The sequence below is a fragment of the Colletotrichum paranaense genome, assembly GCF_030867605.1.
Source record: "Colletotrichum paranaense strain IMI 384185 chromosome Unknown Scaffold_22.1, whole genome shotgun sequence".
In the NCBI taxonomy this organism is placed as follows: Eukaryota; Fungi; Ascomycota; class Sordariomycetes; order Glomerellales; family Glomerellaceae; genus Colletotrichum; species Colletotrichum paranaense.
The window spans coordinates 92,754-116,986 of NW_026848980.1; the positions used below are offsets into that span (position 1 = coordinate 92,754).

Sequence of the window (24,233 nt, forward strand, 5' to 3'; positions counted from 1 at the left end):
TCTCAGATGGGACACCAGGGAGCATTGCAGAGAGCAAGATTCCAGGTTGAACCTAGGGCGGCTCTGGCGGGAGGTCTTCATGAATCAGGTATTAGGTTTGCGGGGGCACCATCTCGGAGGATTGAAGGAGCATGGGGGCGACGACGGTCCAATATGCCTTGCTATGCGCAAAAGGTTTTTTCTGAACATGTCTGCTCGGGAGCGACAAAGCATGAGCGAAAATCGGTTGAAGCAGGTTCGTCTTTACGCAGAGATGGTTACTACGGATGCAAGTGGGTGGCTGACAGTGAATACTGAGTTTCGTTCTGTGACGCCCTAGTGACTTGTGATGGAGGGCAAGGAGAAACAACCCCGAGTCACCTTTGGCCGACTCCTTGGGCTATCAGCGGTGTTAGTGGTCCACCTCAGTACACTACGTCTGCCCAGGGACGTAAGACGTGCTGATTGCAATCGGTCACTGGCGGGTGGCGTCTCCTTGAGCAAGCGATGTCAAGTGCTGATCACTGTGACCGAGTTGCCGGGAAAGGCGGATCTAGATCCTCATCTCTGGGCGTGCGTTAAGCCTGCATTTGACCAAGATTAGACGAAGGCAATTAGACAATGGAAACTGCAAAACAGTCATAGTGCTGAAAGCAGCCGTCCGGGAATAGGTTCCCACAAAGAGCGAGCTGTAGGCAAAGACGGACGGAATTAGGGTCCACAGCGGGCTCGGCGCCGGAGAAGAATCGGAGGGTGCATGAGCTGAGGCGTGTGCCGCCAGTGAATGGTCTTGGCAAGGCCTCCTCACGACAAGGAGGAAGCCGACTCGAGGTGGCGAGGCAAAGCGAGGCGGCCAGCGAAAATTCGCTCGTTGATTCAGCAGGCAGTATCGGGTTCGGATCCGTGTTTCTGATGAGCTCTCGGCCTTCTAGAAAATTTCTCAATTGTGGTTCTAGTTCCGCCAAGACAGTTGACATCTGGTGTCGAGAGGTATGGCGGAACGGAATGGACATGTCCCAGAGTTTGCTTTTGTTTTCGCAGTGTCGCAAGCGTTGTGGTGGTGGTGAGTCGGATGAGGCTCGGGACGGTGGATGACGGACCGGACGAGTCAGTGGCAGAGAGACCGCATTCCTGAGCATGGCGGGTTTAACTCCCACATCGTCATTCAGCTTTCATCCATGTTGGAGAAAGTCTGTGATGAAACGACCATCGATCAAGACAGGCAGGGAGCCGTGGTTTCGTGAAGTTTACGTAGTATGATTTGCCTTGGGAACAGTAGGATCCTTGTGCACGAAGGCGCCACAGAGAGAGTCGAGCCTGCGAGGTGGGATTCCCAGCCTTCTGATGGACTTCCGGCGGGGGAAGATTTCCTGGACCCAATCACGATAGCGATCCAAGTGAAGGGACGGCATGGGAAGAAGAGAGTGACGGACGGAGGTGGCGGGGGTTCTCGGCCACACGCCTCGGTGCCAGTCGGTGGGCCTGAGGTTCCCTGCCCTTGATCGTGGGCGAAGGAGGTACTTGCAGTGCAAAACGAGCAAAGTACCTTGATCTTCTCGGTTAGGTAAGGTAACCTTGGCAAAGTCGATGGTCTTGGGCTCTTCGGACGCAACCCTCAACGGAGGGTCGAAGGGTCTATTCAGGGAGCTAGGGAGGTGGAAGGCCGCTAATCTGGTGATTGCGTTAGCGTGAACAGCCCCCTGAGAATATGGTTCGCCATTGTCTCTCGCGTGCGGCGTATCTAACCATGGAAAACCTGGAGCTTGAAGACGACGGGGGAGGCCATAGGGCTTCAAACCACTCACGCGGCGCTCCTGGTGGAGAGGTCACTCGAGAGTCTGCGGACGCAGGTGTAGACTGCAGAGAAACCCAGCGAATGGGCCGGCGGTATGCTGGTCGGCTGCATGTCAAATCACTCCCGTCCATGACAGCGGTGCAGTGGTGCCGTGGGCGGCGGGGGTTTAAAGAAGTGGGCAAAGCGGATTATGAGGTATCCAAAGACTGCTGCTATCTTCCATAGGGGAGATATCCGTAGGTTAGGCCGCGAGGAATGTGAGTGGGAGCAAGGTGAAGAGGTGAGCTGACCTTGTCATGTCCAGTGTTCGCGGTTCAGGAGGCTGGTGGTGGCCCTGTTGTGCCGTTATTCCAAGGTTGAAGGGCATGGTGTTGATGGAGACGGTGTTTTCACTCCCTCTTTTTGGTGGAGAGATGACGGTAGGCGACGGGAAGGCCGGAAATAACATGGCGCGTTCTTTTCTCTGCCGATGTCTGCTCTGATGTCTGCATTTGATGGAGAAACTTGGAAAGACGTCTAACAGCACTGTTGCTGGTAGGCTATGGGTGGGAGTTGCCGTCGCATTGGACCAAGGCAGGTACAAGTCACGATGGATCGTGTTCATTTCATGGAGCATTGCGGGAAGGTGTCGTAATGCGGTCTTAGTAACTGCTCGGACGTTGCCGACCCCCTTTTTCGCTCACTCTTTGACTATGTAATTACCCTACGGAGTAATCACCTAGCATTATAAATGCCATTATGTTTGCCTTGCATAGAGGTCTCCATAGATGATGACAAGCTCGGAGGGAAGATCGTGAGATGCCCTGATCTTAATGAGCAGCAACGAGGCAGAGAGAAAATTGGGAGAGGCATTGCAGATGGTGATTCAGCCTGGCCAGTGCCAACCCGTGCACTTTGGTCGCCGATCCTTTTTGAGATGATCGTGCCTGCCTCACTTCGCGCGATCTGAAGCATTGGCCATCTCGCAGATGCAGACACCTCCTGTGCTCCTTCCTGCCTTCACACCGGTACCTACTCGACTTCCTCATTTTGGTACCTAACCTAGGTATGGCGTGTACGGATAGCACCTTCCATTGAGCGCCAAAGTGTCTCTCGTCTCGTGTTGCAGCCCCGTGCTTCCGCGGAAAGAAGGCGAGACAGAGCACCTGCCTTGTCCAACTTTGGGTGGTCCCGGTGGTTGACGATCGAGAAAGCCAAAATGCAACTTGGGATGAAGAAGGTGCGAGTGCGTTTCGTGCTACCTAAGGTAAGTGAAGGCAGGTGCACTTGGGCGGACTTTCCACCACTTCATCTCAGATTCCCAGATCTTTCCGCCGCCCTTCACCAATGTGGCCGGTGTATCTCCGACGCTTCTTTAATCTTCCTTCCGTCTCTTCCATTCAAGCTTCCCACCCAACTCCAAATGCCTCAACATCCACCTCACTTTACTGATACTCAACCTTCCACAGTACTGGCGACGCATCCGGTCTATCGTCTCCGGCTACCGAAGGTATTCCCCTCCGATGACGGAACTTTGATCTAGCTTTGATCCAGCTTCGCGGAGCTGGCTGCCGCTGGGCTTGACACTGAGACCCCCCAACCCAAATGACCCTGCCATGTGTCTGTGCTCCGCCGTTCTCGTTGCTTCTTCTAACTATTCTGTACATGGCAGTCGCGCATCTCCCGCTTCAAAGAATTGACTTGACTGCCCGCCTCCAGGCGCATGCAGAATCCGAGACGGCTCTTTCGACACCCATCCCTCCGGTAGCAGCGCCCAGCAGCGCCCATGTGCTCTTCGATCTGTTGCAACTTGAACACTCAACCGGCGGGAGAGAGACACGGGGTCATGGCAGTGGCAGCAACGCGGCCTCATTGCTGTATCATCATTAGACATCATCGACGTCGTCGGTCACGGCATTTCTTCCCATGAGCAACTCCATGTGTGCCACACCGACGTCCATCTGTATTCGTAGGCACGAATAGTAGCGTACCTACACTACTGCGTACCCGTCCGCATCCACTGGATATCCCGGCCAACCCACACGCTTGCAGCAAGCATATCCAGGCGCGTTGGATCCTTTCCATTGCACCCCTGGCCCCGGTTCGCCTTTACGTTCCCTCACTCCTCTAGCCAGTCTTCTGTCCGGCCCTAAACCAAAGGCAACGCCGCAACAACAACGTCCCCTGCCCTTCCCGGCCCAGAAAGACGAGGACACACGCACATATCAAGGCTCAACCCCTACCGCACGGTAACTGCCACACTACCTAATACGGGCCCCCTCGCCCTGGTCGTGTGTCTGTTGCTGTTGCTTGCCAGAGAGCCCAGACGTCGTCATTATCCCCATAATCGCCCCCCTTACCCTCCAAGCAGAGGCAGTCGGGAGGAGAGAGAAGAAAAAAATAGTGGCACGCGCGCCAACGAAAAGCTGACCGACTGGGCTGGACCCCGACTTGTTCTCTTTACGTCCAAGTAGCTGACCTGGACGATTGCACTTCGTACCAGTTCAAGTTCCCACTGCCCAGCTGCCCTGTCCTTGAGGCCCTTGCTTCATCGCCAGGCCCAGCATCGAGACCAATTCTTCTCTTCTTTGGCTTGCGTCCCACCTAAGGTACGGTCCTCTGTACGAAGCACTCTATCTGTAGTCTACAGTACGGATACACCTAAAGCTAGTCGTCTCGTGTCTCCCGCCCCCCCATCGTGCCCTGCCCAGGTACTTCCATCAAGGACCACCACAAGTACCTTTTCTTTGGCCTGGCCACTTTCTTTCGTCCAACCTCACCGTCCACGGCCGCGGCGCACTGCTTTCACGCCTAGTCCATCTGGCTGTCCGGGCTCTTCCTCTAGCCACTTGACCCAACTGGGACTGACACTGACGATTACGACGAGCAACAAGAAGAAGTCGACGCCCGTCCTTCTTGGCTCCAAAGCCGAAATACTGACCCTTTCCCCAATCCAGCCGAGCACCACAGACATTCAAGCATCCTTCACTTGCGACTTTCTCCCAGGTCCAACTTTCCAAGGCCTTGCCGCTTGTCGTCCAGACTAAAAAAACCGTCTTCCCCAGGTCCATTTTCTGATCTCGGGCGTAATCTGCTTTTTCTTGGTCCATAATACCATTCATCTCTCTCATCTCTGACCCTCGGACCTTACCTCCCATCTCCCTCCCGTCTTGACGATTCCTCCTTGGTCCTTTTCGTCCCTTTGGTCCCTCTGTCCAACCTCGCCTTGCCTCGCTGGTTCACGCCTTGACAGATAGGAACTCGGAATACAGAGTACGGAGTAGAAGAGAGCACCGTAGATTGCTTTCCAGACAGGATCCAGCGACATTCCAAGCAAACACAAGCCGTCTAGACGTCCTCCGCTCCCTCTCCCATCCCTCTCTCTTTCTCTTATTCCACCCCTTCACCACATTCTTCCCATAGCTTCTTTGACGCCCTCACTCTCTATTTGCACCCCAAGAGAGACACCCCCAACAAGGCAGTCCACAATCCCGTTCTCCAAGGGACAGGCAAAAGACAAAAAAACCAAGCAAAATAGGTCACTCAGACAAGTCCGCCGACGCCCAGTGATTCAGCCAGCTAGTCAGCCAGACCGCCAGCCGAAACCCACGAGTCGAGAGCCGGCACCATTGCGACACTACCGCCTGATTTCCAGACGGATTCTAACCCTGCGGCGGCCACTACTGCTTATTGCACCCACCGCCAAAAACAGTACAGCCTAACAAACACCAACCCATTCTTCTATCCTCCCAGGCTCCCCCTCCCCCCTCGAGGCGCAAATGTTTACACAACCAGTCGCATCGCCACCGACCGTGGGCCCCGTGCCGACGTCTGTCACCAATCCCGCTTCACCCTCGACACGATCCAGTCGCCTGAGAGGCCTCAGTTATCTCCGCAGCTACACTCAAAATCATATTTTGTCCCGAGAACATAGTAGCCAGGGCTCTAACTCTCCAACATCAAACTCGCATTCTCACGTCGCCGCCCACTCCCACTTTCACCACAACACCGGCACCAGCCCGCACTCTCAGACTCAAACTCAAACTCAAAATCAAAACCACCACAGCAGTCGTTCAGGTTCTAGTCGCCCAACCCCCGGTCTGCAGCGTTCTCTCAGCTATTCGCCTACTTCAACCCCTCGTCGCTCCGACACCGACGCCCATTTGAACCCTCTGTCGCTCGTCGCCTCACTACAGGAGTCACCATCATCGTCAACTTCCTCCGCCAACAGGGCTTCCACCACGCCCTCTTCGCCTGCCGTCGAGCGCCCGCCAGTGGATGCACTCCCCTCTATTCTCGACGACGTCATTGCCAGCGGCAGCACCAGCAGCCACATACGGCAGCAATCTGACCAGCAGCCGCAGTCGACCAACGACGCTGAAGCCGCGAACATGACGAGAGCACGCGCCTCTACCACGGGTGATGCCCCTGTCGCAGCCACCCCCGCGCCCGAAAATCTACCTTCGATCCGATTTTCTGCCTACTATGACCCGCGCGCGACACGTCCCAGCCTGACCTTCCCTCCAGTCTCGAGAACGCTGCCCTCCAACGGCGACATTATCAGGGTCGGCCGCTACTCTGAGCGGGATAACCAGCCTAGCATCCCCAACAACACCCCTTCGGCCGCGCCCGTTGGGTTCAAGAGCAAAGTTGTCAGCCGCCGTCATTGCGAATTTTGGTATGACGAAGGCAAATGGTACATCAAGGATGTCAAGAGCTCGTCCGGCACCTTCCTCAACCACATTCGACTTAGCCCTCCGGGAACGGAGTCAAAGCCATTTCCCGTCAATGATGGAGACATTGTGCAGCTCGGCATAGATTTCAAAGGCGGCGAGGAAATGATCTTCCGCTGCGTCAAGATGAGGCTAGAGCTGAACAGAGGCTGGCAGAACAAGTTGAACACGTTCAAGTAAGTTGAACCAATTTCGACCGTATCCGTCCTTACGCTTACATCATGCAGCATGGCGACGCACAAGCGCTTGCGGAACATGACTGCAGCCAACTCGGCGAATTCTTCGACGCAGGACTGCTCAATTTGTCTCAACTCTATCGCGGTATGTAGCCGCCGTGTGAACGGATCCCCACATTCCTTGCGGGCAAGCAAGCTAATTGTCTTGTAGCCGTGCCAGTGCTTGTTCGTGGCGCCTTGCTCGCATACCTGGCACTTCAAGTGCATCCGGTCTCTACTGAATTCTCCCCAATACCCCATCTTTGTCTGTCCAAACTGCCGTATGGCTGCCGACCTCGAAGCGGATATTGAGGACCCTGAGGAGGATTGGGAGCAGATGGAGGAAGATGAGGAGCCCGAACAAAAACAACAGAAGCAGGAGGAGAAGGAGACTCCTGCGACTGTCCCGACCGCGCCCCTGGCAGCTCCCGCAGCTGTGGTAAGCTCGAGGCCTCAGCTCCCCGAAATTGGCACCGATGATGATGCCATGGACGACTTCACGGTGGCCTTGGACCGCGCCAGAACCGTCGCCGAAGCTCCAGAAGCAGCGCCAAGAACTGTGGCACCCCATACATCCATCCCACCTGTTCCGATCCCAGCAGTCGGCATAGCCCAGACAACTGCACCGCGAAGCGGTCGAGATACCCGCACTCCCTCACCCATTGGTAACCACTTGGTCAACGCTACTGAAGGTCCTATTACCCCGCGTAATGATGCTGGGCCATGGGTCTTTGACGGTAGTGCAGGGCGTCGTGCTGCCGAGGCATCGAGTGGAATGCGAAGCCTTGATGCTGCCGCCGAGATGGAAGTTGACCGGTAGAGCCGGTACAGCCGTTTACGCAGAGGCATGGCAGGGAGAGATCGAACTACCGGCCTGAAGCACAGGTCAAGTTTTGTCTCCCAGGCATAGAGTGACGTACCCTCACGGAAACGCATGCGTCAAATACGAAGACGGCAAGAGACGGAGAGGAGAAACGCGTTAAACGTTGCGCAGGATTCAGTGAATATGTTGCATGAGCGAAGGCGTGGAACGGTGTATGGCGTTTGAATGCATTGTGGGTCGCTGTATGCTAGGCACAGCGAAGCAGAGCTGTGGTGTTATTTCTCGACCCGGTTTACGGAGGCGGGCTCAATGGAAAGGCTGGTATTTTCTACTTCAGTTACGACAGCGGCTTCTACATGAATCAGGAAGATTCGCAAGCCATAGCATTCTTCTAATACAGAGTTGACGAGCGTTTAATACTCGCCTGATTAGCACAAGACGTGAAAATGAGTGACTGGGTTACGATCCTCTGAGAAATTACAACTTCGCATCTGCCGTATGTTAATGACTTACAGTCAACGTGTGCAAATCTTTTTCAGTGGATTGGATTGTGTGTTGAGCAGTGCTTACGAGATCTCCGAGCCATGAGACGCAATTCGCGGAATACGAGCGGCGCGGCTCCCAAATGACGTCTCCTTGCTAGATGCATCGTCTGCAATTTAATTGGCCAAGTGCGATACCCCACAAAGACCGACTGTACCAGGACGATAAGGCGATAAGGAGCACCAAGAATTGGATGCGTCAACTCCCGTGAGCAGCGAACTTTTCCATAGCCTCGCCATCGTGCACCATCAACCAACGACCGCCAGGGACCACCATTGATCGCACATAAGCCGACCGATCACCCGGTGTACACATCAAAGACCTCACACACGATGCTTCGATCATTAGCGACGCGCCTCCCGCGGCGCGCGGTCGCTTCGACAACCCCCCGTCTTACTACCGGTTTCCGCCCCTCTACCTCTACGCCCTCCTCCCGCCGGGGACTCGCGACGATCATCGAAGCCATCCCTAAAGAGCCGACAGAACTCGATGCCATCACCACCCTCCCAAATGGCCTGCGCGTTGCTTCTGAAGCTTTACCGGGTTCCTTCTCCGGCGTAGGCGTTTACGTTGATGCTGGCTCCCGGTACGAGGATGCCGGCCTGCGGGGCGTCAGTCACATCATGGACAGGTTGGCCTTTAAGTCAACGGGCAGCCGCAGCGCAGACGACATGCTCGAGTCGGTCGAGGCCCTCGGCGGCAACATCCAGTGCGCGAGCTCAAGAGAGAGCATGATGTACCAGGCGGCGACGTTCAACGGCGCCGTGCCGACAACGATTGGGCTGCTCGCCGAAACGATTCGCGACCCGAAGCTCACTGAGGACGAAGTGCTCGAACAGCTCGGCACCGCAGAGTACGAGATCAAGGAGATTTGGAGCAAGCCGGAGCTTATCCTGCCCGAGCTCGTCCACACGGCAGCCTTCAAGGACAACACCCTCGGCAACCCCCTGCTGTGCCCGGAGGAGCGCCTCGGCAGCATCTCGAGGGAGACAATCAAGCGGTATAGAGATTTGTTCTACCGTCCTGAGCGTATTGTCGTTGCGTTTGCGGGTGTCGAGCACACAGAGGCGGTCAAGTTGGCGGAGCACTACTTTGGCGACATGCAGCCCTCCTACCAAGAACCCACGCTCTCAAGGACAGGCTCAGAGACCTCCATCGGCTCCGCGGCCTTAGAATCTACAGACGCTTCCGCCTCCACCTCAGCCTCTTCCTCCCCCGTCCAACAACCTTCAAAACTCCTTTCCAAAGTACCCTTCTTCAAGAACCTCTCCACTTCGGCACCAACCAATGCCTCCGTCCAGATCGGCAGCGCATCGCAGCTCTACGGCATCAACTCGCCAGCCCACTACACCGGCGGCTTCCTCTCCCTCCCGCCCCAACCCCCGTCCCTGAACCCGAACCTCCCGACCTTCACCCACATCCACCTCGCCTTCGAGGGTCTCCCCATCTCCTCAGACGACATCTACGCCCTCGCGACCCTGCAGACCCTCCTCGGCGGCGGCGGTTCCTTCTCCGCCGGCGGCCCTGGAAAGGGAATGTACTCCCGCCTCTACACAAACGTCCTCAACCAGCACGGCTGGGTGGAATCCTGCGTCGCCTTCAACCACTCCTACACCGACTCCGGCCTCTTTGGCATCTCCGCCAGCTGCATCCCCGGCCGCACGGCGAGCATGCTCGACGTCATGTGCCGCGAGCTCCGCGCCCTCACCCTCGACACGGGCTTCTCCGCCCTCAAGGCAGCGGAAGTCAACCGCGCCAAGAACCAGCTCCGCTCGAGCCTGCTCATGAATCTCGAGAGCCGTATGGTGGAGCTCGAGGATCTCGGCAGGCAGGTGCAGGTCCACGGGCGCAAGATTCCCGTCACGGACATGTGTCGCAAGATCGAGGCGTTGACGGTCGAGGACCTCCGGCGCGTGGCGCGTATTGTCGTCGGCGGGCTGGTCGAGAACCCCGGCAAGGGCAGCGGTGCGCCGACGGTCGTCTTGCAGGAGGCCCAGGCGCATGGTGTCAGTACGCATACTATCGAGTGGGAGGCGATTCAGAATACGATTTACGATTGGCAGTTGGGCAAGCGGTAAACGGTCCTAGAGGATGTTTTGTCTCGATAGATTGTAGCGAATGTGGGCTGTGTTGGGATAGAGAGATGGCATAGAAAGTGGCCATGATTTGTATCATAGAAGAGAAAGAGACAGAAGAATACTCGACAAGTTTGGAAGGGTTGTTGGGCTGAAGTGTAAAAAATATTTAATGGCTGGCTATCCTCAAGGACACAGGATGCGTTCTCTCAGCAGTAGTGTAAAAAAAATATCCCCCTTTTTTTTCATCAAATAGAAAAGTCTTATTCCGCTCGGTGACTAGAATCTAGTGACAAAGTTGATTATCTAGTAAAACATCATATAATACCTTAAAATAATATTGGGAATGAAAACGGGAACTGAATTTTTGAATAGTGTATTGAATTTGTGTACATTGTAAGATCTGTATTTGTGTTGTTGTATTGTAAGGACACCCACCCACCGTGTAATAATCGTAGATGTGTGTTAAGTCTAAGTAGGTATACGTCTTTCTTTCCCTCAAAGCAAGGCAAGAAACGCCGATGAATCCATATAATCAGGACGTAGCCGCTAAACTCCTCCCAAAAAAAGACAAAGAAAAAGAAAGTGAGGGCTAGACAATAGTGTCGAGATCAGGGGTTCTATCTCAGTCCCAAAGTGTATGCTCAAGTCGCGCCATCGTCTTCAAAGCTTCGATCGAATCGCCTCAAGCCGATACTTGACATCCTTGAGCGCCTTCGTAACAGGCTTCCAGTCATCGAACTGCCTCAGCAGCTCCTCCGTCTCAGACGACAGCTCCGTACGGACAAAGTCCTCCTCCAGCAGGCCGCGCATGATCCAGGGCAGATGGTAAGGGTTTGGGTTCGCGACAGAGGCCCCGGTTCCGGCACCTGTTGAGTCGCGACGATGGGCGACGGTGGCGGGCACGTTGGGCCGGACGTCGGACGTCTCGAGTGCGTGGGTGAGTGCGAGATCGTAGACTTGGTCGTCGTAGTAGAGGCGCGAGTGGCCTTCCCCCGAGTAGAGGCTGCCTGCGAGCGGCGTCGAGAGTTCTCTTATCAGTCCGTGGTCTGACACGCCTAGGTTGCGGAGTTTGAGGGCGAAACCAACGAGGTGGGCGATGCTGTGTGAATGTGTTAGTGGTGTGCATGGAATGGTAGAGCAGCAAATTCACTCACAAGTCTGGCGCGTGGATGCGGCCGTCGATGAACACAGCGCGGTAGATGTAAGGATGAGATGCTGGTGAGTAGATTGCTGACTCCATCGGCACGAGCTGGTCGTCAATGCTGCCGATATATGTGATTCTTGCACCGTACTTGAGGACTTCTTTGAGCGAGTGCTCGTATCTCTTCGAAATTTCGCTGTCTGGGTTTGAGAATTCCCACAACTCATTGGCGGCTCCCATAAGGATTCCCATACTTGACTTGTAGTCCGGGAACGGACCCAGCGAGACTCCGGCTGCGCACGTCAGTTATCATTCTTAGATCAGGGTGTCTGAAAAGTACTGTCAAGGACTCACCCATTGCGCATACGCCGATTTTGGCATTCGTTATAATACCCAGATCTATCAACTTCGCCAAGAGCATGACTCCTACTGGCACACCTTGAGAGTGACTGGCGACCAAAATGAGATCAGCGTTGCGAATGTGCTCGATCCAGTTAAGAAGAAGCTTCCACAAGTTGTCTACTCTGTCCGCAATCTTGCCGTCACCCTCCAAAGCGACCTTTTCAATTTCGCAGTCGGGACATCCGTGGGCATCAGTCCATCTCCTGATGGCTTCAGCGCCGAGGTTTGCAAATCTTAATGATGTTCCTGTCGGTTGGCCGACCATGGGTCTCAGGTACATCGCTGGGAAAAGTCCGTGTACGCCAATCGCGATAGCTTTCTTGATCTTTGGCGTTTCCTTTACCTTATAAACATGATTCGCCGGGGGCTGCTGCGTGCGAAGCAACAGGGAGGTGATTTGTTTTATGATGGATGGGTTGTTTTTCATCCGATAGGTACTCCCAAATGATGGCAAGAGCAGATTCGGAGGTGTCGCTTTCGAAAGTGTTTCTTGGCTTGGGCTAGCCTTTGGTGTGCCTGGTTTAAGGGGTGGTTCTTTGGGTGTCGTTTCCGCCAAAGAAGCCTTCGATGAGGCCACAGATTCCGGCCGATTCGGTGTCCCCGGTCTAGATGGTATGTCTAGGTCCATCGATTGAGGCCGGTTTCTCTTACTTTTTCTTCCAATCGTTGATGGTGCTGACGCGGTACCCGCCTTGGTACTTTTGGACGACTTTGCATCTTTGGAGCTCTTGGCATTCTTCCCGTCTTTCGTTGCTTGGTCTGATTGTGCTTGTTCGACGCTGATTCCCGTGTGCTCTGGCTGCGCTTCTGATCCCTGACCAATGATCGCAAGCTCGCCTGATTCTGGCTGTGCTGTCTGGCTTTTGCTCCCTTCGGCTTTCGGGCGAGTGTCTCTAGACCAGAACGCCCAGGTGGAACCGGCTGAGGGTGTCTTAGCAGGTTCTGGCTTGGGTGGTGGTGCGTCCTCCATGACAACGTCTTCGGGCTGCTTCGCTGGCTCCTCGGGTTCCTTTGGCATCTCAGTGCTTTCGGTTGGCTTCGGGGTATCTGAGTCTGGAGGGTTCTCTGTCGCAGGAGCGTTCGAGTACCAGAAGCCAAACCAAGAGTTTGTCGATGAGGGCGGGTTCGGCCCTGCGTTTTCGGCGGGAGCCTCAGCGGATGGTGTCTCGGCTGGTGGTGCTTGCTGGGACTCTGGCTCTGGTAAAGGATCTGCTTCCTTTGGTGTCTCTTCGACGGGCGTGAACGACTGTGTTTCTGTTACTGGGGCCCGTGCTAACCACCCAAACCAACTTGATGCTGCTGCCGGTAGCTCGACGCCTTGCGCTTGCGGTTCTTCTATCGCCTTGCTCGTATCGTCGACTTTCGCTGGTATTCCCTCTACTGCCTTACTAGTCTCTGTCGATGGAGCCTGCGCTTTAGCAGCACTACCACCGTCCTTCTTGATCGTTGCGTCTCCTTCCGGCGTCGCAGCGCCGTCCTCGGGTATCTGTGGTAATGATGCTGATGAATCGGCTGGGCCGTCGAAACTCGCCGAGTCAATGCTCTTCTTGGTGTCAAATCTTCGAAAATCGGGAGTACTGGAGGGCTTCGAAGTGCCTCCGAAGATGGTTTCTCGTGCCAGTTGAGTCGATGCGGAAGTCTTTGGGACGCGTGGCCAAGAGCCGTACCAACTGCGCGCTTTGCGGACCTGCATCTTGAATTTAGTCTTTGCGCCCCAACAACCTGCAGTGCACTGTAATAGAAAACCTACCTGTTTCTGTGAGTTCTGTGGTGTGTTCTTCGTCTCGCTGCCGCTTCTATCCCTCATCAGAGGCATCTCTCGCGTCGGGCGGTTCGCGGGTTCTGAGACGGCCGTGACCTGTGACGTAGCCGACGTTGGAATCGCAGGGGCAATTGCCGCAGGCGGTGGGCTCGATGAGCTCGGCGCAGATGGAGTGGTACGCTGGCGCTTTCGAGGAGACATGGCGGAGGAAAGGTTTAGTCGTGGGGGAAATTCGGGCGAACAGATTGAAAGTCAATCTGCCGCATATTCGTTTTGAGAAATCAGTGTCGGAGGCTGGTAGGAAGATGACAGCAACTGGCCGTTGTTGTTGAATGAGTTGCCTGGGACGGTGGCGCCCACGTTTGGCGGTCGACCTGGGATCACTGTCCAGGCGGAACCTGGCGCTACTCAGGTACTCTTTACAGTATCGTACTTTGGGTCGGGTGGTCTGGCGGCGGGTGCAGGCGGGCAACCCCTCCAAATGACACCCTGCTGATTAGATAAGGCACATTAAGGTAGGTACCTGTCCCGCTGGTGGCCGCCACCTCGGCTTCCATTTTGTTGATGATCATTCCCCCCAGCACCCACCTGCAGTCGCCCGCTTTTTGGTGGAGGGCCCGATAAGCCATTCCATCTTATCGTTATCGTTATCGCCTTGCATCCCGCGCCCAAAGGCGAAAAAAAATGTTTTGAGTGGAGTATTCGCAAAGACAGGTCCCTGTGCCTTTTTTTTTTTTCTTTCCTCTCCGATCTCAATATCGAGTCCAGGACTGTTGCAAGCAATTGCAACTGACTTTCGGGCACAACCACAACCATGAGCTCTCTCAAGCGAAAGGATGCCCCCGGCGGTACTCCTCCGTCAAAAGCAGCAAAGGCCTCCAAGGTCTCTCGGCCGTCGAAGCGCGATACGCCCAGCAAGGACAAGAAGGACAGGAAGACGACTGAAGATGCTCCTGCACCCCGGGCTCCCGCAGTCTCAGCACTGCTCAAGGACGAAGAGCCTTTGTTCCCCCGTGGAGGCGGAAGTGTTCTTACGCCCCTCGAGCAGAAGCAGATCACCATGGAGGCAAAGGCAGACGCCGCAAAGGAAGAGGCCGAATTGTTCGACACGAATGTCAAGGGAAAGGCAAAGAAAGAGAAGAGGAGGAAAGCAAAGGATACCAAGGATACAAAACCTGCAAGAGATGAGGATGCAGTCAAGATTGAGGGTCTCAACTTCAAGGTATGGCATTTCTGTCCCCATTGGAGCAAACGTAGCTAACACAGTAAAAAGCGATTGGTGAAGGGCTCTTTGGTGCTTGGTCAGATTAGCCATATCGACCCGGTCCAACTGACAATCGCGCTGCCGAACAACCTTACAGGAACCGTCTCGATCGCTGCGATCTCGGACACAATTAACTCCAAGCTCGAGAAAGACGCTGCCGACGAAAGCGAAGACGACGAGGAGGACGAAGACGATGAGGGCATTGACCTCAAGTCCATGTTCAAGGTCGGCCAGTACGTTCGCGCACAAGTCCAGTCGACCGCAGACGAGTCCGGCACCGGCAAGCCCAAACGCCGCATCGAGCTCTCCCTTCGGCCTACCGATGCCAACACTGGCATTTCTAGTGACGAGGTCGTCGGATACACAACCCTTATGGCATCAGTCACCAGCGTTCAGGATCACGGTTACGAGATGGACTTGGGTATTGAGGGTGATCTGAAGGGTTTCTTGGCTAAGAAGGAAGTCGGTCCCGACATGGATGAGGCAAGCTTGCGACCAGGCGCCGTCTGCCTGTGCGTCGTGAAGGCCGTTACAGGCATCATTGTCCAGCTCTCAACCGATCCTCTGAAGCTGGGCAACACCTCCCTCGTGGCGTCGAGCGCTCCGACAATCAACTCCTTCTTGCCTGGTTCCTTGGCCGATGTTCTGCTCACCGAGGTGACTAGCAGAGGTCTGCAGGGAAAGCTCCTTGGCCACTTGCCGGTTACCGCCGATTTGATTCACTCAGGTGTTGGTCCCGATGGAGTTGATTTGGAAGCCAAATACAAGGTGGGCAGCCGCGTCAAGGCCAGAATTATTTGCAACTTCCCTGCTGCGCGAGAGCCCAAGCTCGGTATGTCTCTACTACCGCACATCGTCTCTCTACAGCCCAAGTTGTCCGGCAAAGGCAGCAGAGCCAAGGCTCCTCTTGACCTACTTCCCATTGCTTCATTTGTGGAGGAGTGCACTGTGCGCCATGTCGAGCCAGAGATCGGTCTCTATGTTGACACTGGGGTTCCTGGCATTTCCGGTTTCGTTCACATTTCTCGCGTCAAGGATGGCAAGGTCGACGCACTGTACGAAGGCAGTGGCCCTCACAAGGTTGGCTCAACACACCGCGGCAGAGTCGTCGGATACAGCCCTCTGGATGCCATGTTCTTGCTGTCATTTGAGCAAACCATCCTTGACCAGCCTTTCATCCGCCTTGAGGATGTTCCCGTTGGAGAGGTCGTTTCTGGCAAGATCGAGAAGGTCATTATCGGCGAGAACGGCATTAGTGGCTTGATCGTGAAGCTGGCTGAGGGCATCAGTGGTTACGTGCATGAATCACATTTCGCCGATGTTAAGCTCCAGCACCCCGAGAAGAAGTTCAGGGAGGGGGCCACTGTCAAGGCGAGAGTGCTTTCAGTGCGTCCACGAAAGCGCCAGCTTCGCCTTACCTTAAAGAAGACTTTGGTCAACTCAGATGCACCGATCATTAAGAACCTCGAGGAGGTTCAGGTCGGTCTGCAGACTCCGGGAACAATCACTGAGATTGGCTCCGCCGGTGCCCAGCTCGAGTTCTTTGGCGGTGTCAGAGGGTTCCTGCCAGTGTCACAGATGAGCGAGGCCTACATCAAGGACCCTAGAGATCACTTCCGTACCGGCCAGGTTGTCAGTGTTCACGTCCTCAGCGTGACCCCCGAGGACCGCAGGATGATTGTTTCATGCAAGGACCCTTCGGCTTTCGGTCTCGATAAGCAGGCAGCGCTCAAGGCACTGAAGGTCGGCGACATCGTCTCTGCCAAGGTCAGCCAGAAGACGGAAGATGAGGTCTACGTCGATCTTGAGGAGAGTGGTCTCAAGGCCATCATCCGCACTGGTCACCTCTCGGATAAGTCTGCTAGCAAGACCCAGGCCGCTCTTAAGCGCATCAATGTCGGCAACACTCTTACGGATCTCATGGTTTTGGACAAGAACGAGCTGAGACGTGCTGTTATCCTTACCCAGAAGCCCAGCTTCATTGAAGCCAGCAAGAACGGCAAGCTCCTGACAAGCGTTGAGGATGCGACTTCCGGTGCCGTTGCGCCCGCCTACGTCCGGGAGATTGGTCCTCACGCCGTTTACGTTCAATTTGGTGGCAATGTCACCGCTATCCTCCCCAAGAGCAAGTTGCCAAAGGATGTGCAAGACAAGGAGGCATTCGGCATGCGCAAGCACCAGAGCATCGAGGTCAAGATTGTGTCCTCCAACCCCGAGCAGAACCGCATCATTGTTGCACCAGCCTCGGCGGATGGGCCTGCTCCTACGGTATCAGAGTCAGCCATTAACTCTATCGACGACAGCATCAAGACAGTCGACGATGTCGCACTCGGCACCATTCTCAATGCCCAGGTCACGTCCGTCAAGAACACGCAGCTGAATGTCAGGGTTGCCGACAACATTCAGGGCCGTATCGACGTTTCACAGTTCTTTGACAAGTGGGAGGACATCACCAATCGCAAGAACCCTCTGCAGAAGGTCAAGGCGAACGAGATCATCCGCGTGCGTGCTATCGGTATTCACGATTCCAAGAACTACCGTTTCCTGCCCTTCTCCCACCGTTCCACACACTCCGTCATCGAATTCTCCGCCAAGGAGAGCGACCTGGAGACCGAGGACGTCGAACTTCTTTCCTACGACACGATCAAGGTTGGCTCTTCCCACGTCGCCTTTGTCAACAACCACGGCAAGAACTGCCTGTGGGTAAACATCTCACCCACGGTTCGCGGCAGAATCGGCATCATGGACGTTTCCGACGACCTCTCTCATGCTGGCAATCTTGAGAAGCACTTCCCCATTGGTTCTGCTCTCAAGGTGCGCGTAGTCTCGGTGGATGCTGAGAAGGGACACCTGGACCTGTCAGCTCGATCATCCACCGGCTCCACTGAGGTCACTTGGGACTCCCTCAAGAGGAACGTGGCTCTCCCCGGAAGAGTGACCAAGATCAACGATCGCTCCGTCATGATCAAGCTTAGCGAGTCAGTTTCTGGACCGGTTCACTTGGTCGATCTTTGTGATAACTACGACCAAGCCAACACGCTCAAGTACAACAAGGGCGAAATCATCCGCGTCTCCGTGGTGGAGGTCGACAAGAGCGACAAGAGACTAAGATTGTCAACCAGACCCTCCCGCATCCTCAGTTCCACATCTCCTATCGCGGATCGTGAAATCACCCGGGTGTCTCAGATCGCCTCTGGAGACATTATCCGTGGTTTTGTGAAGAACGTGACTGACAAGGGTGTCTTTGTGCAACTTGGAGGTGCCGTCTCTGCTTTGGTCAAGATCGGCAACTTGTCTGATCGTTACATCAAAGACTGGAAGGGCAACTTTCAAGTTGATCAACTCGTGAAGGGCCGAGTGATCAACGTCGACGCCGCTACCAGCCAAGTCGAGCTTAGTCTCAAGGCCTCTGTGGTTGAGAACGACTACACGCCCCCTGTGACGTATAAGGACGTCAAGGAAGGCCAGGTCGTCACCGGAAAGGTTCGCAAGGTCGAGGAGTTTGGTGCGTTCATCGTGGTGGATAACTCTCTCAACGTCAGCGGCCTGTGCCATCGCAGTCAGATGGCTGAGAAGCCCGTTGAGGATGCCCGCAAGCTTTACAACGAGGGCGATGTGGTAAAGGCCAAGATTCTCTCAGTAGATGAGGAGAAGAGACGCATCACATTCGGTTTGAAGCCTAGCTATTTCGACGAGGACAGCGACATGGAGGACGTTGACGGAGGTGCTGATCTCGAGAGCGATGAGGACTCTGACGTTGAGATGGGAGATGGCGGCGCTCAACTTGCCATCCGCGGTACCGACAACTTTGAGGAGTCCGATGAGGAAGACGAAGAGTACGAAGACGGCGACGAAGAGGAGGATGAGGACAGCGACGTGGATATGGACGAAGACGCAACGGCTAGCAAGGGTCTCAGCTCTGGCAAGTACGACTGGACTGGCGACGCGTTTGACGACTCAGAAAACGAGTCAAAGGCCAAATCAAAGAAGGCAAAGACGACGGAAAAGAAGGAGAAGAAGAAGGGTGGCGAAATCCAGATTGATCGTACAGCCGATCTTGATGCCCACGGACCGCAAACCGCCACCGACTACGAGCGTCTCCTGCTGGGTCAGCCCGACTCATCCCAGCTGTGGATCGAGTATATGGCTCTGCAGATGAAGGTCAGCGAGCTGTCGAAGGCTCGCGAGACTGCTGAACGTGCCATCAAGACGATCAACATCCGGGAGCAGACTGAGAAGCTCAACGTCTGGATCGCCTACCTCAATTTGGAGGTTGCTTACGGCACCAAGGCTTCCACCGAGGAGGTCTTCAAGCGCGCCTGCCAGTACAACGACGAGCAGGAGGTTCACGAGCGTTTGGCCAGCATCTACATTCAGTCCGGAAAGCTCAAGGTAAGCAGTGCCAATAGCCCATTCAAGTCAAACGTTACTAACACATCCATACAGCAAGCGGATGATGTCTTCCAATCACTGGTCGCCAAGTTCAAGTCAAAGTCACCAAAGGTGTGGGAGAACTACGCCCACTTCCTCCACGTGACGATGAACGAGCCCGACCGCGCGCGTGCCCTCCTGCCCCGCGCGACTCAAGCCCTCGAGGAGCGTCACACAGCGCAGCTGATGGCCTCTTTTGGCGCCCTCGAGTTCAAGTCGCCCAACGGCGACGCGGAGCGCGGCCGCACAACGTTCGAGACAATCCTGGCGACGTGGCCGAAGCGGTTCGACCTGTGGAACCAGCTGGCGGACCTCGAGATCGCGGCCGCGGAGCCGGACGCCACGGCGATCCGGGATGTGTTTGAGAGGGGTACCAAGGCCAAGGGCCTGAAGCCCAAGAAGGCGATGAAGTGGTTCAAGAGGTGGGCCGACTGGGAGGAGAAGATCAGCCCCAAGGGCCGGGACAAGGTGATGGCCAAGGCGCAGGAGTGGGTTGCCGCGGCGAAGGCCAAGAAGGGGGCTGCTGCTGAGGAGGACGATGAGGAGTGAAGAAGCTGAAGATTCCCGGATTGTCATCGAACCGCAAAAAAAGGAAAAGTTTTTGGTTGGTAATGAATTTTGTTTTTGGCATGGGGGGTCCAACTCATTGGCCGCCTCCCCTTGTTTGTACTTGGGCTAGACTGAGCAGCTCTTCTTCTTCTATGTGTCAATAACGGTACGAATGGGATAATACGAATATTTCCTGACCCGACCTGACCTGAAAGCTCCCAACCCAATATTGCATTTATGGCCCGGCCTGCTTGGCCCCTGACACCGATGCTGACCGCCACCTGTAACTCACCTACTTTGCATTGACCAAATGCAGCCTAGCTTCATGGGTTGGGTGAAAGAAGGATGTAACCTGCCCGTGATCGACGCCGGGGTTGAGGTGTGTTTTTGCTTCATTCTCCAGATGCCGATGAATGCGACCCCAAAGAAAGTCTCCAAGTCTAGAAGTCTAATGTATCCCAAAACTTTCCAGTCACCATTCCAGTAAAAGATTTTGCCTCTGATCTCCCAACTGTCAACTGTCTGTCATGAGACTTTTAGACAGCTGAACTCATTCATTCTCTCTAACGAGTTAGCAAGATCAATAGTAGCGGGCTTGGCAGTGAGAAAAGGGGGGCTTAGTTAGTCTTCATGGTCCGGCGACGCAGCTCGAGATGCTGCGTCTGCAGCCAAGCCAATGCGTCCCAATAGCTAGGTTCCCAGCGCATCTCAGCATATGCAGCACTCTGCAGGATTAATTCTTGGGGTCAAAAAAGTAAGCTTATCTCACCCAGTGGGCTGAAGATGGGAGAGAAGATGTGAGCGAATGAGTCTAGATGAGGGCGGCGACTCAAGATGAGTGAGTGACCTTTTTCTTACCTTATGTAATGAGATGAAGGCAAAGTCAGCAGGAAACGGTGCGGCTGGACTGCCGTGCGCCACAGCTGAAAATAGGTCAGGCCCGATTGGGACACATTCTTCCAGTTGACCAAAACTTCCTTTCTTTCCCCTCCTCTCATGTCTTCTGATGAACATGGCCAGACCTCATTCATCCGAACAACTCAGAATCCCATGGTTCGCATGAATGTTGATTTCCATCGCTACTGCGTTTGAGAGTTACCTCGTAAACGAATCCTTCAGAGACGAACACAGCTCTCTCGTACCTGGTTGGATTGAAGTGAAAACAAACTCGAGACCGGGTCGGCATAGAAACGAACGCCAGTCAAACAAGCTAAACTTAAGCCAGCAGCGGTACCTGCATCGACAAGGCTCGCGATATGATGGAAAGGGGGGGGGGGGCATGAAGGCTCGTCCGAAATCGTGCTCGATCCTTCGCAGGGCCGCAGCAGTGGTTGAACAAGCATGAGGCACCGTGCTCTGGAAGCTTCTGTGCTGGATTTGATGGATGGGAGGCATCGATTCCCTCGTGGCGCGGTAGCACCAGGCCAACAACTCGGGCGACTGACGAGAAGGGAAGAAACACAGACTCTCAGGTGCCTCATTCTGCTCAGTGCTCAATCCCTCTCACCCAGCCAGTGGGGGATGGAGAGAGGGGTATTGAGCATATAACGATGGGCGACTTGCAGATGCTCGTATATGTGCAGAACTGACATTTTCATCCGAGCGGTCGGTTCACCGACCAACATCGGATATCGCCTCTTCAGGGACCTCGTCCCAATCAGGAGAAAGGTAAAGGTAAGGATCGAAGAACCGCAGACCGACCTGCCAGCGCATTTGCGGCGCTCAATAGCGTCAAGCGGGAAAGGAGAAGGAATGAATGGGTGAGAGCGAGACGACAACACCGAGCGGCCTTGGGAAACCAAGTCCAGCAAGCTGTTGATCTTGGCTCAGCGGACGGCGCCACGCGAGTCGCGACGCACCGCCCATCGCAGCCTAGGCAACGGCCTCTCGGGTCTGTCTGTTACTGTCGTGCCTAGCTTGTTTCTGCCATGGTCTGACGGCTTTCACGAACAACCTTCTTTCTCTTCAAGCTTGTTCTTCCTTCTCTTAGCTCTTCCAGAGTACGCAGTACAAGGAAAGGCCCCTTTTGCCCTGGCGATCTAGCTCCGTCTTTCTGTTTTGGCGCCGTGTACCAACACAAGAAGCTTAAACGCTCACCATCCAATCCCACACCGTCGTTCTTGGCATGGCGTTTCCCATTGTGTCTAGTGCCATGCGATACGAGAGGTCAACGCCCCCTGTCACCGGCGAGTCTGCGCACCGTGACACGGCCGGTGGACGCGGGGACCACGGACTTACACCTCGGGGTGGGGCGCACCGCATCTGTAGATGCTTTTTCCATATGCCACATGTATGTGAGTCTATTGTTAGAGCCGGCTTAGCGTGCATTACAGCTCCGGTGCATGGGTGGGTGTCCTTATTCCAGTCCTCTGGTTCCCTCCCCTGTGCCGTCAGACCGACCGCCTTTTCGGCGAATGATTATCGAGGAATATCTGCTGATGCCGGTGGCGGACGGTGCGGTGGTGATCACTGATGGGCCGCCCGAGGCCCAAGGCTAGGCCTAAGAAAGGCTAGGCATCGCGTTTCTTGTTCCTTCGTTGTCCCGTCTTCAAGTCCGGGGTGGCATTGTTCCCTCGATCCTCCTCCCAAAGGGCTGAGTATCACACGCCACAGGGCCAAGCTGGCACAGCAGCGCAGGCGTCTGGAGAGTTGACAACAGGTACCCGGGATCCGAGGCATCGAGCTACTCGTGTCGTGAGATCTGACTAGAGGTTGTCGGTATCTGTTTAGACTCTCACACCAGAGGGCTTGTCCCGAAGGAGCCATGCACGCTAAGAAGGCGAGCCCTCTTTTGGAGAGAGTAAACGTCCGGGAGCCTCATGGAAGAAAGCTGGACAAGCCTAGTTCTAGCAGGCCATGCTGTGATGGATGGCTCCTTGCCAAGAAACGAACGAAGATGATATAAGGCCATGATGTCCGGCTTCCATCTCCAGCATCATCTCCTCTTCATCAAGTCATTTCCTCTCTATCCCTTTCCCTTCTTTCCAACGACCGTTAGTGTCATTGTCATTCGCTATTTCCAATTCAATTCCATTCTCTAATTCAGCACATTCGCTTCCGTCGATATCCAAGAAACTATCATCAACATCATCATCATGCATCTCACATCCGTCCTCGCCACCTCCCTAGCCCTAGTGTCTCTCCCAGGGACCATGGGCTACCCAGGCATGGGCGAGCAAATGGCCGAAATCATGGCCCGCAAAAGCGACGCCGGCGACTCCAACGAGCTCCTCGGTGACCTCGTCACCCTCAAAGACAAGGACCTCACCCCCGTCGGCAAGGACATCAAGAGGATGCTTCAGGGCAAAGGCGACCCAGAGTCCAACGACAGATACAGCAAGGTCCCCGACCTGACTTCGGACAAGTGCAAAAAGGACACCTGCTGCGTCTGGCGCTACGTAGCCGACGACATGTACCAGTTCATGGCCGGCAAATCGGGCCGCTGCACGGGTCTGGCCCGCGCCGCCGTCCGCCTCGGCTTCCACGACGCCGGGACGTGGTCCAAGGCTACGGCGTCACAGGGTGGGGGTGCTGATGGCAGTATTCTCCTTGCCCCTGGAGAGATTGACCGCTTCGAGAACCGCGGTCTGCAGGATGTTGCTGTCAAGTTCAAGGAGTTATACGGCAAGTATAAGGGCATGGGCTGGGCCATTGGCATGGGCGACTTCATCCAGGTACGTTCCCAGACACTGATCAACACCATACTTCCTTACTTTGAAGCAGATCATTGCTAACCAAGCATACAAATAGATGGGTGCAAATGTCGCAACAGTAGTCTGCCCTCTCGGCCCGCGCATCAAGTCCTACGTCGGCCGCAAGGACAGCGCCAACGGCTCCCCCGACGGCCTCCTCCCGAGCCCCTTCCAGCCGGCCGACCAGCTCATCCAGCTCTTCCGCGACAAGACCATCGGCCCGCACGGTCTCGTCGCCCTGCTCGGCGCGCACACCACCAGTCAGCAGAACTTTGTCAACACCACCCGCGCTGGTGACCCCCAGGACAGCACACCCGGCGTCTGGGACGTGCTCTACTACAAGGAGACGCTCAGCTCCAACTCGCCGCCTCGCGTGTTCAAGTTCCCCAGTGACATTGCCATCTCCCAGCACCCCGAGACGGCCAAGGAGTTCAAGGAGTTTGCTGGCCCTGGCGGACAGAACCACTGGAACGAGGTATGATGATCTCCCTCTGTGACTTGTGCGCTGGAAGTAAGGTGTTAACATGGCTTGCCTGATAGGACTACGCTCGGGAATACATCCGCCTCTCTCTTCTGGGAGTCAACAATATCAACCAGCTCACCGAGTGCACCAAGGTCTTGCCCCCTGCTGTGAAAGGCTTCCGCGCCGTCGATCAGTACAAGCTCGACAAGTGGCTCAACAGCGTCGGCAACAAGGGTTCTGCTAAGAAGGTTGCCGAGGATATCGAGAAGGGCGAGCCCGCTTCCGTTGAGGTTCCTCCTGTCAACAACCGTAACTAAATCTTTGTGGCTTGTCTTTAAAGTAATGGCGTTGGTATAGATCTGGCTTGGAAGATTAATGAGGGCG

General features: G+C 55.2%; 7 protein-coding genes across 7 annotated transcripts; 4 read left to right on the plus strand and 3 right to left on the minus strand.

The window, feature by feature from the left end:
• Nucleotides 1-593: 593 nt before the first annotated feature.
• Nucleotides 594-1,118, minus strand: CPAR01_15938 (uncharacterized protein; the record flags this gene model as incomplete). Its single annotated transcript, XM_060500183.1, has 1 exon — nt 594-1,118. The coding sequence occupies one exon, from the start codon at nt 1,116-1,118 to the stop codon at nt 594-596; it is 525 nt and encodes a 174-aa protein (XP_060341000.1).
• Nucleotides 1,119-1,226: 108 nt separating this feature from the next.
• Nucleotides 1,227-2,141, minus strand: CPAR01_15939 (uncharacterized protein; the record flags this gene model as incomplete). Its single annotated transcript, XM_060500184.1, has 3 exons — nt 1,227-1,650; nt 1,785-1,817; nt 2,065-2,141. 3 exons carry the CDS (start codon nt 2,139-2,141, stop codon nt 1,227-1,229), a joined length of 534 nt encoding a protein of 177 aa, XP_060341001.1.
• A 3,391-nt stretch (nt 2,142-5,532) lies between these two features.
• Nucleotides 5,533-7,521, plus strand: CPAR01_15940 (FHA domain-containing protein; the record flags this gene model as incomplete). Its single annotated transcript, XM_060500185.1, has 3 exons — nt 5,533-6,662; nt 6,714-6,807; nt 6,874-7,521. The coding sequence occupies 3 exons, from the start codon at nt 5,533-5,535 to the stop codon at nt 7,519-7,521; spliced, it is 1,872 nt and encodes a 623-aa protein (XP_060341002.1).
• Nucleotides 7,522-8,399: 878 nt separating this feature from the next.
• Nucleotides 8,400-10,145, plus strand: CPAR01_15941 (insulinase; the record flags this gene model as incomplete). The annotated part of the gene is made up of 1 exon (XM_060500186.1): nt 8,400-10,145. The coding sequence occupies one exon, from the start codon at nt 8,400-8,402 to the stop codon at nt 10,143-10,145; it is 1,746 nt and encodes a 581-aa protein (XP_060341003.1).
• Nucleotides 10,146-10,805: 660 nt separating this feature from the next.
• Nucleotides 10,806-13,651, minus strand: CPAR01_15942 (uncharacterized protein; the record flags this gene model as incomplete). The annotated part of the gene is made up of 4 exons (XM_060500187.1): nt 10,806-11,244; nt 11,300-11,579; nt 11,641-13,375; nt 13,439-13,651. 4 exons carry the CDS (start codon nt 13,649-13,651, stop codon nt 10,806-10,808), a joined length of 2,667 nt encoding a protein of 888 aa, XP_060341004.1.
• Nucleotides 13,652-14,264: 613 nt separating this feature from the next.
• Nucleotides 14,265-19,694, plus strand: CPAR01_15943 (S1 RNA binding domain-containing protein; the record flags this gene model as incomplete). Its single annotated transcript, XM_060500188.1, has 3 exons — nt 14,265-14,672; nt 14,724-19,106; nt 19,161-19,694. The coding sequence occupies 3 exons, from the start codon at nt 14,265-14,267 to the stop codon at nt 19,692-19,694; spliced, it is 5,325 nt and encodes a 1,774-aa protein (XP_060341005.1).
• A 3,095-nt stretch (nt 19,695-22,789) lies between these two features.
• Nucleotides 22,790-24,166, plus strand: CPAR01_15944 (peroxidase; the record flags this gene model as incomplete). The annotated part of the gene is made up of 3 exons (XM_060500189.1): nt 22,790-23,368; nt 23,445-23,861; nt 23,927-24,166. The coding sequence occupies 3 exons, from the start codon at nt 22,790-22,792 to the stop codon at nt 24,164-24,166; spliced, it is 1,236 nt and encodes a 411-aa protein (XP_060341006.1).
• Between the last annotated feature and the right edge of the window lie 67 nt (nt 24,167-24,233).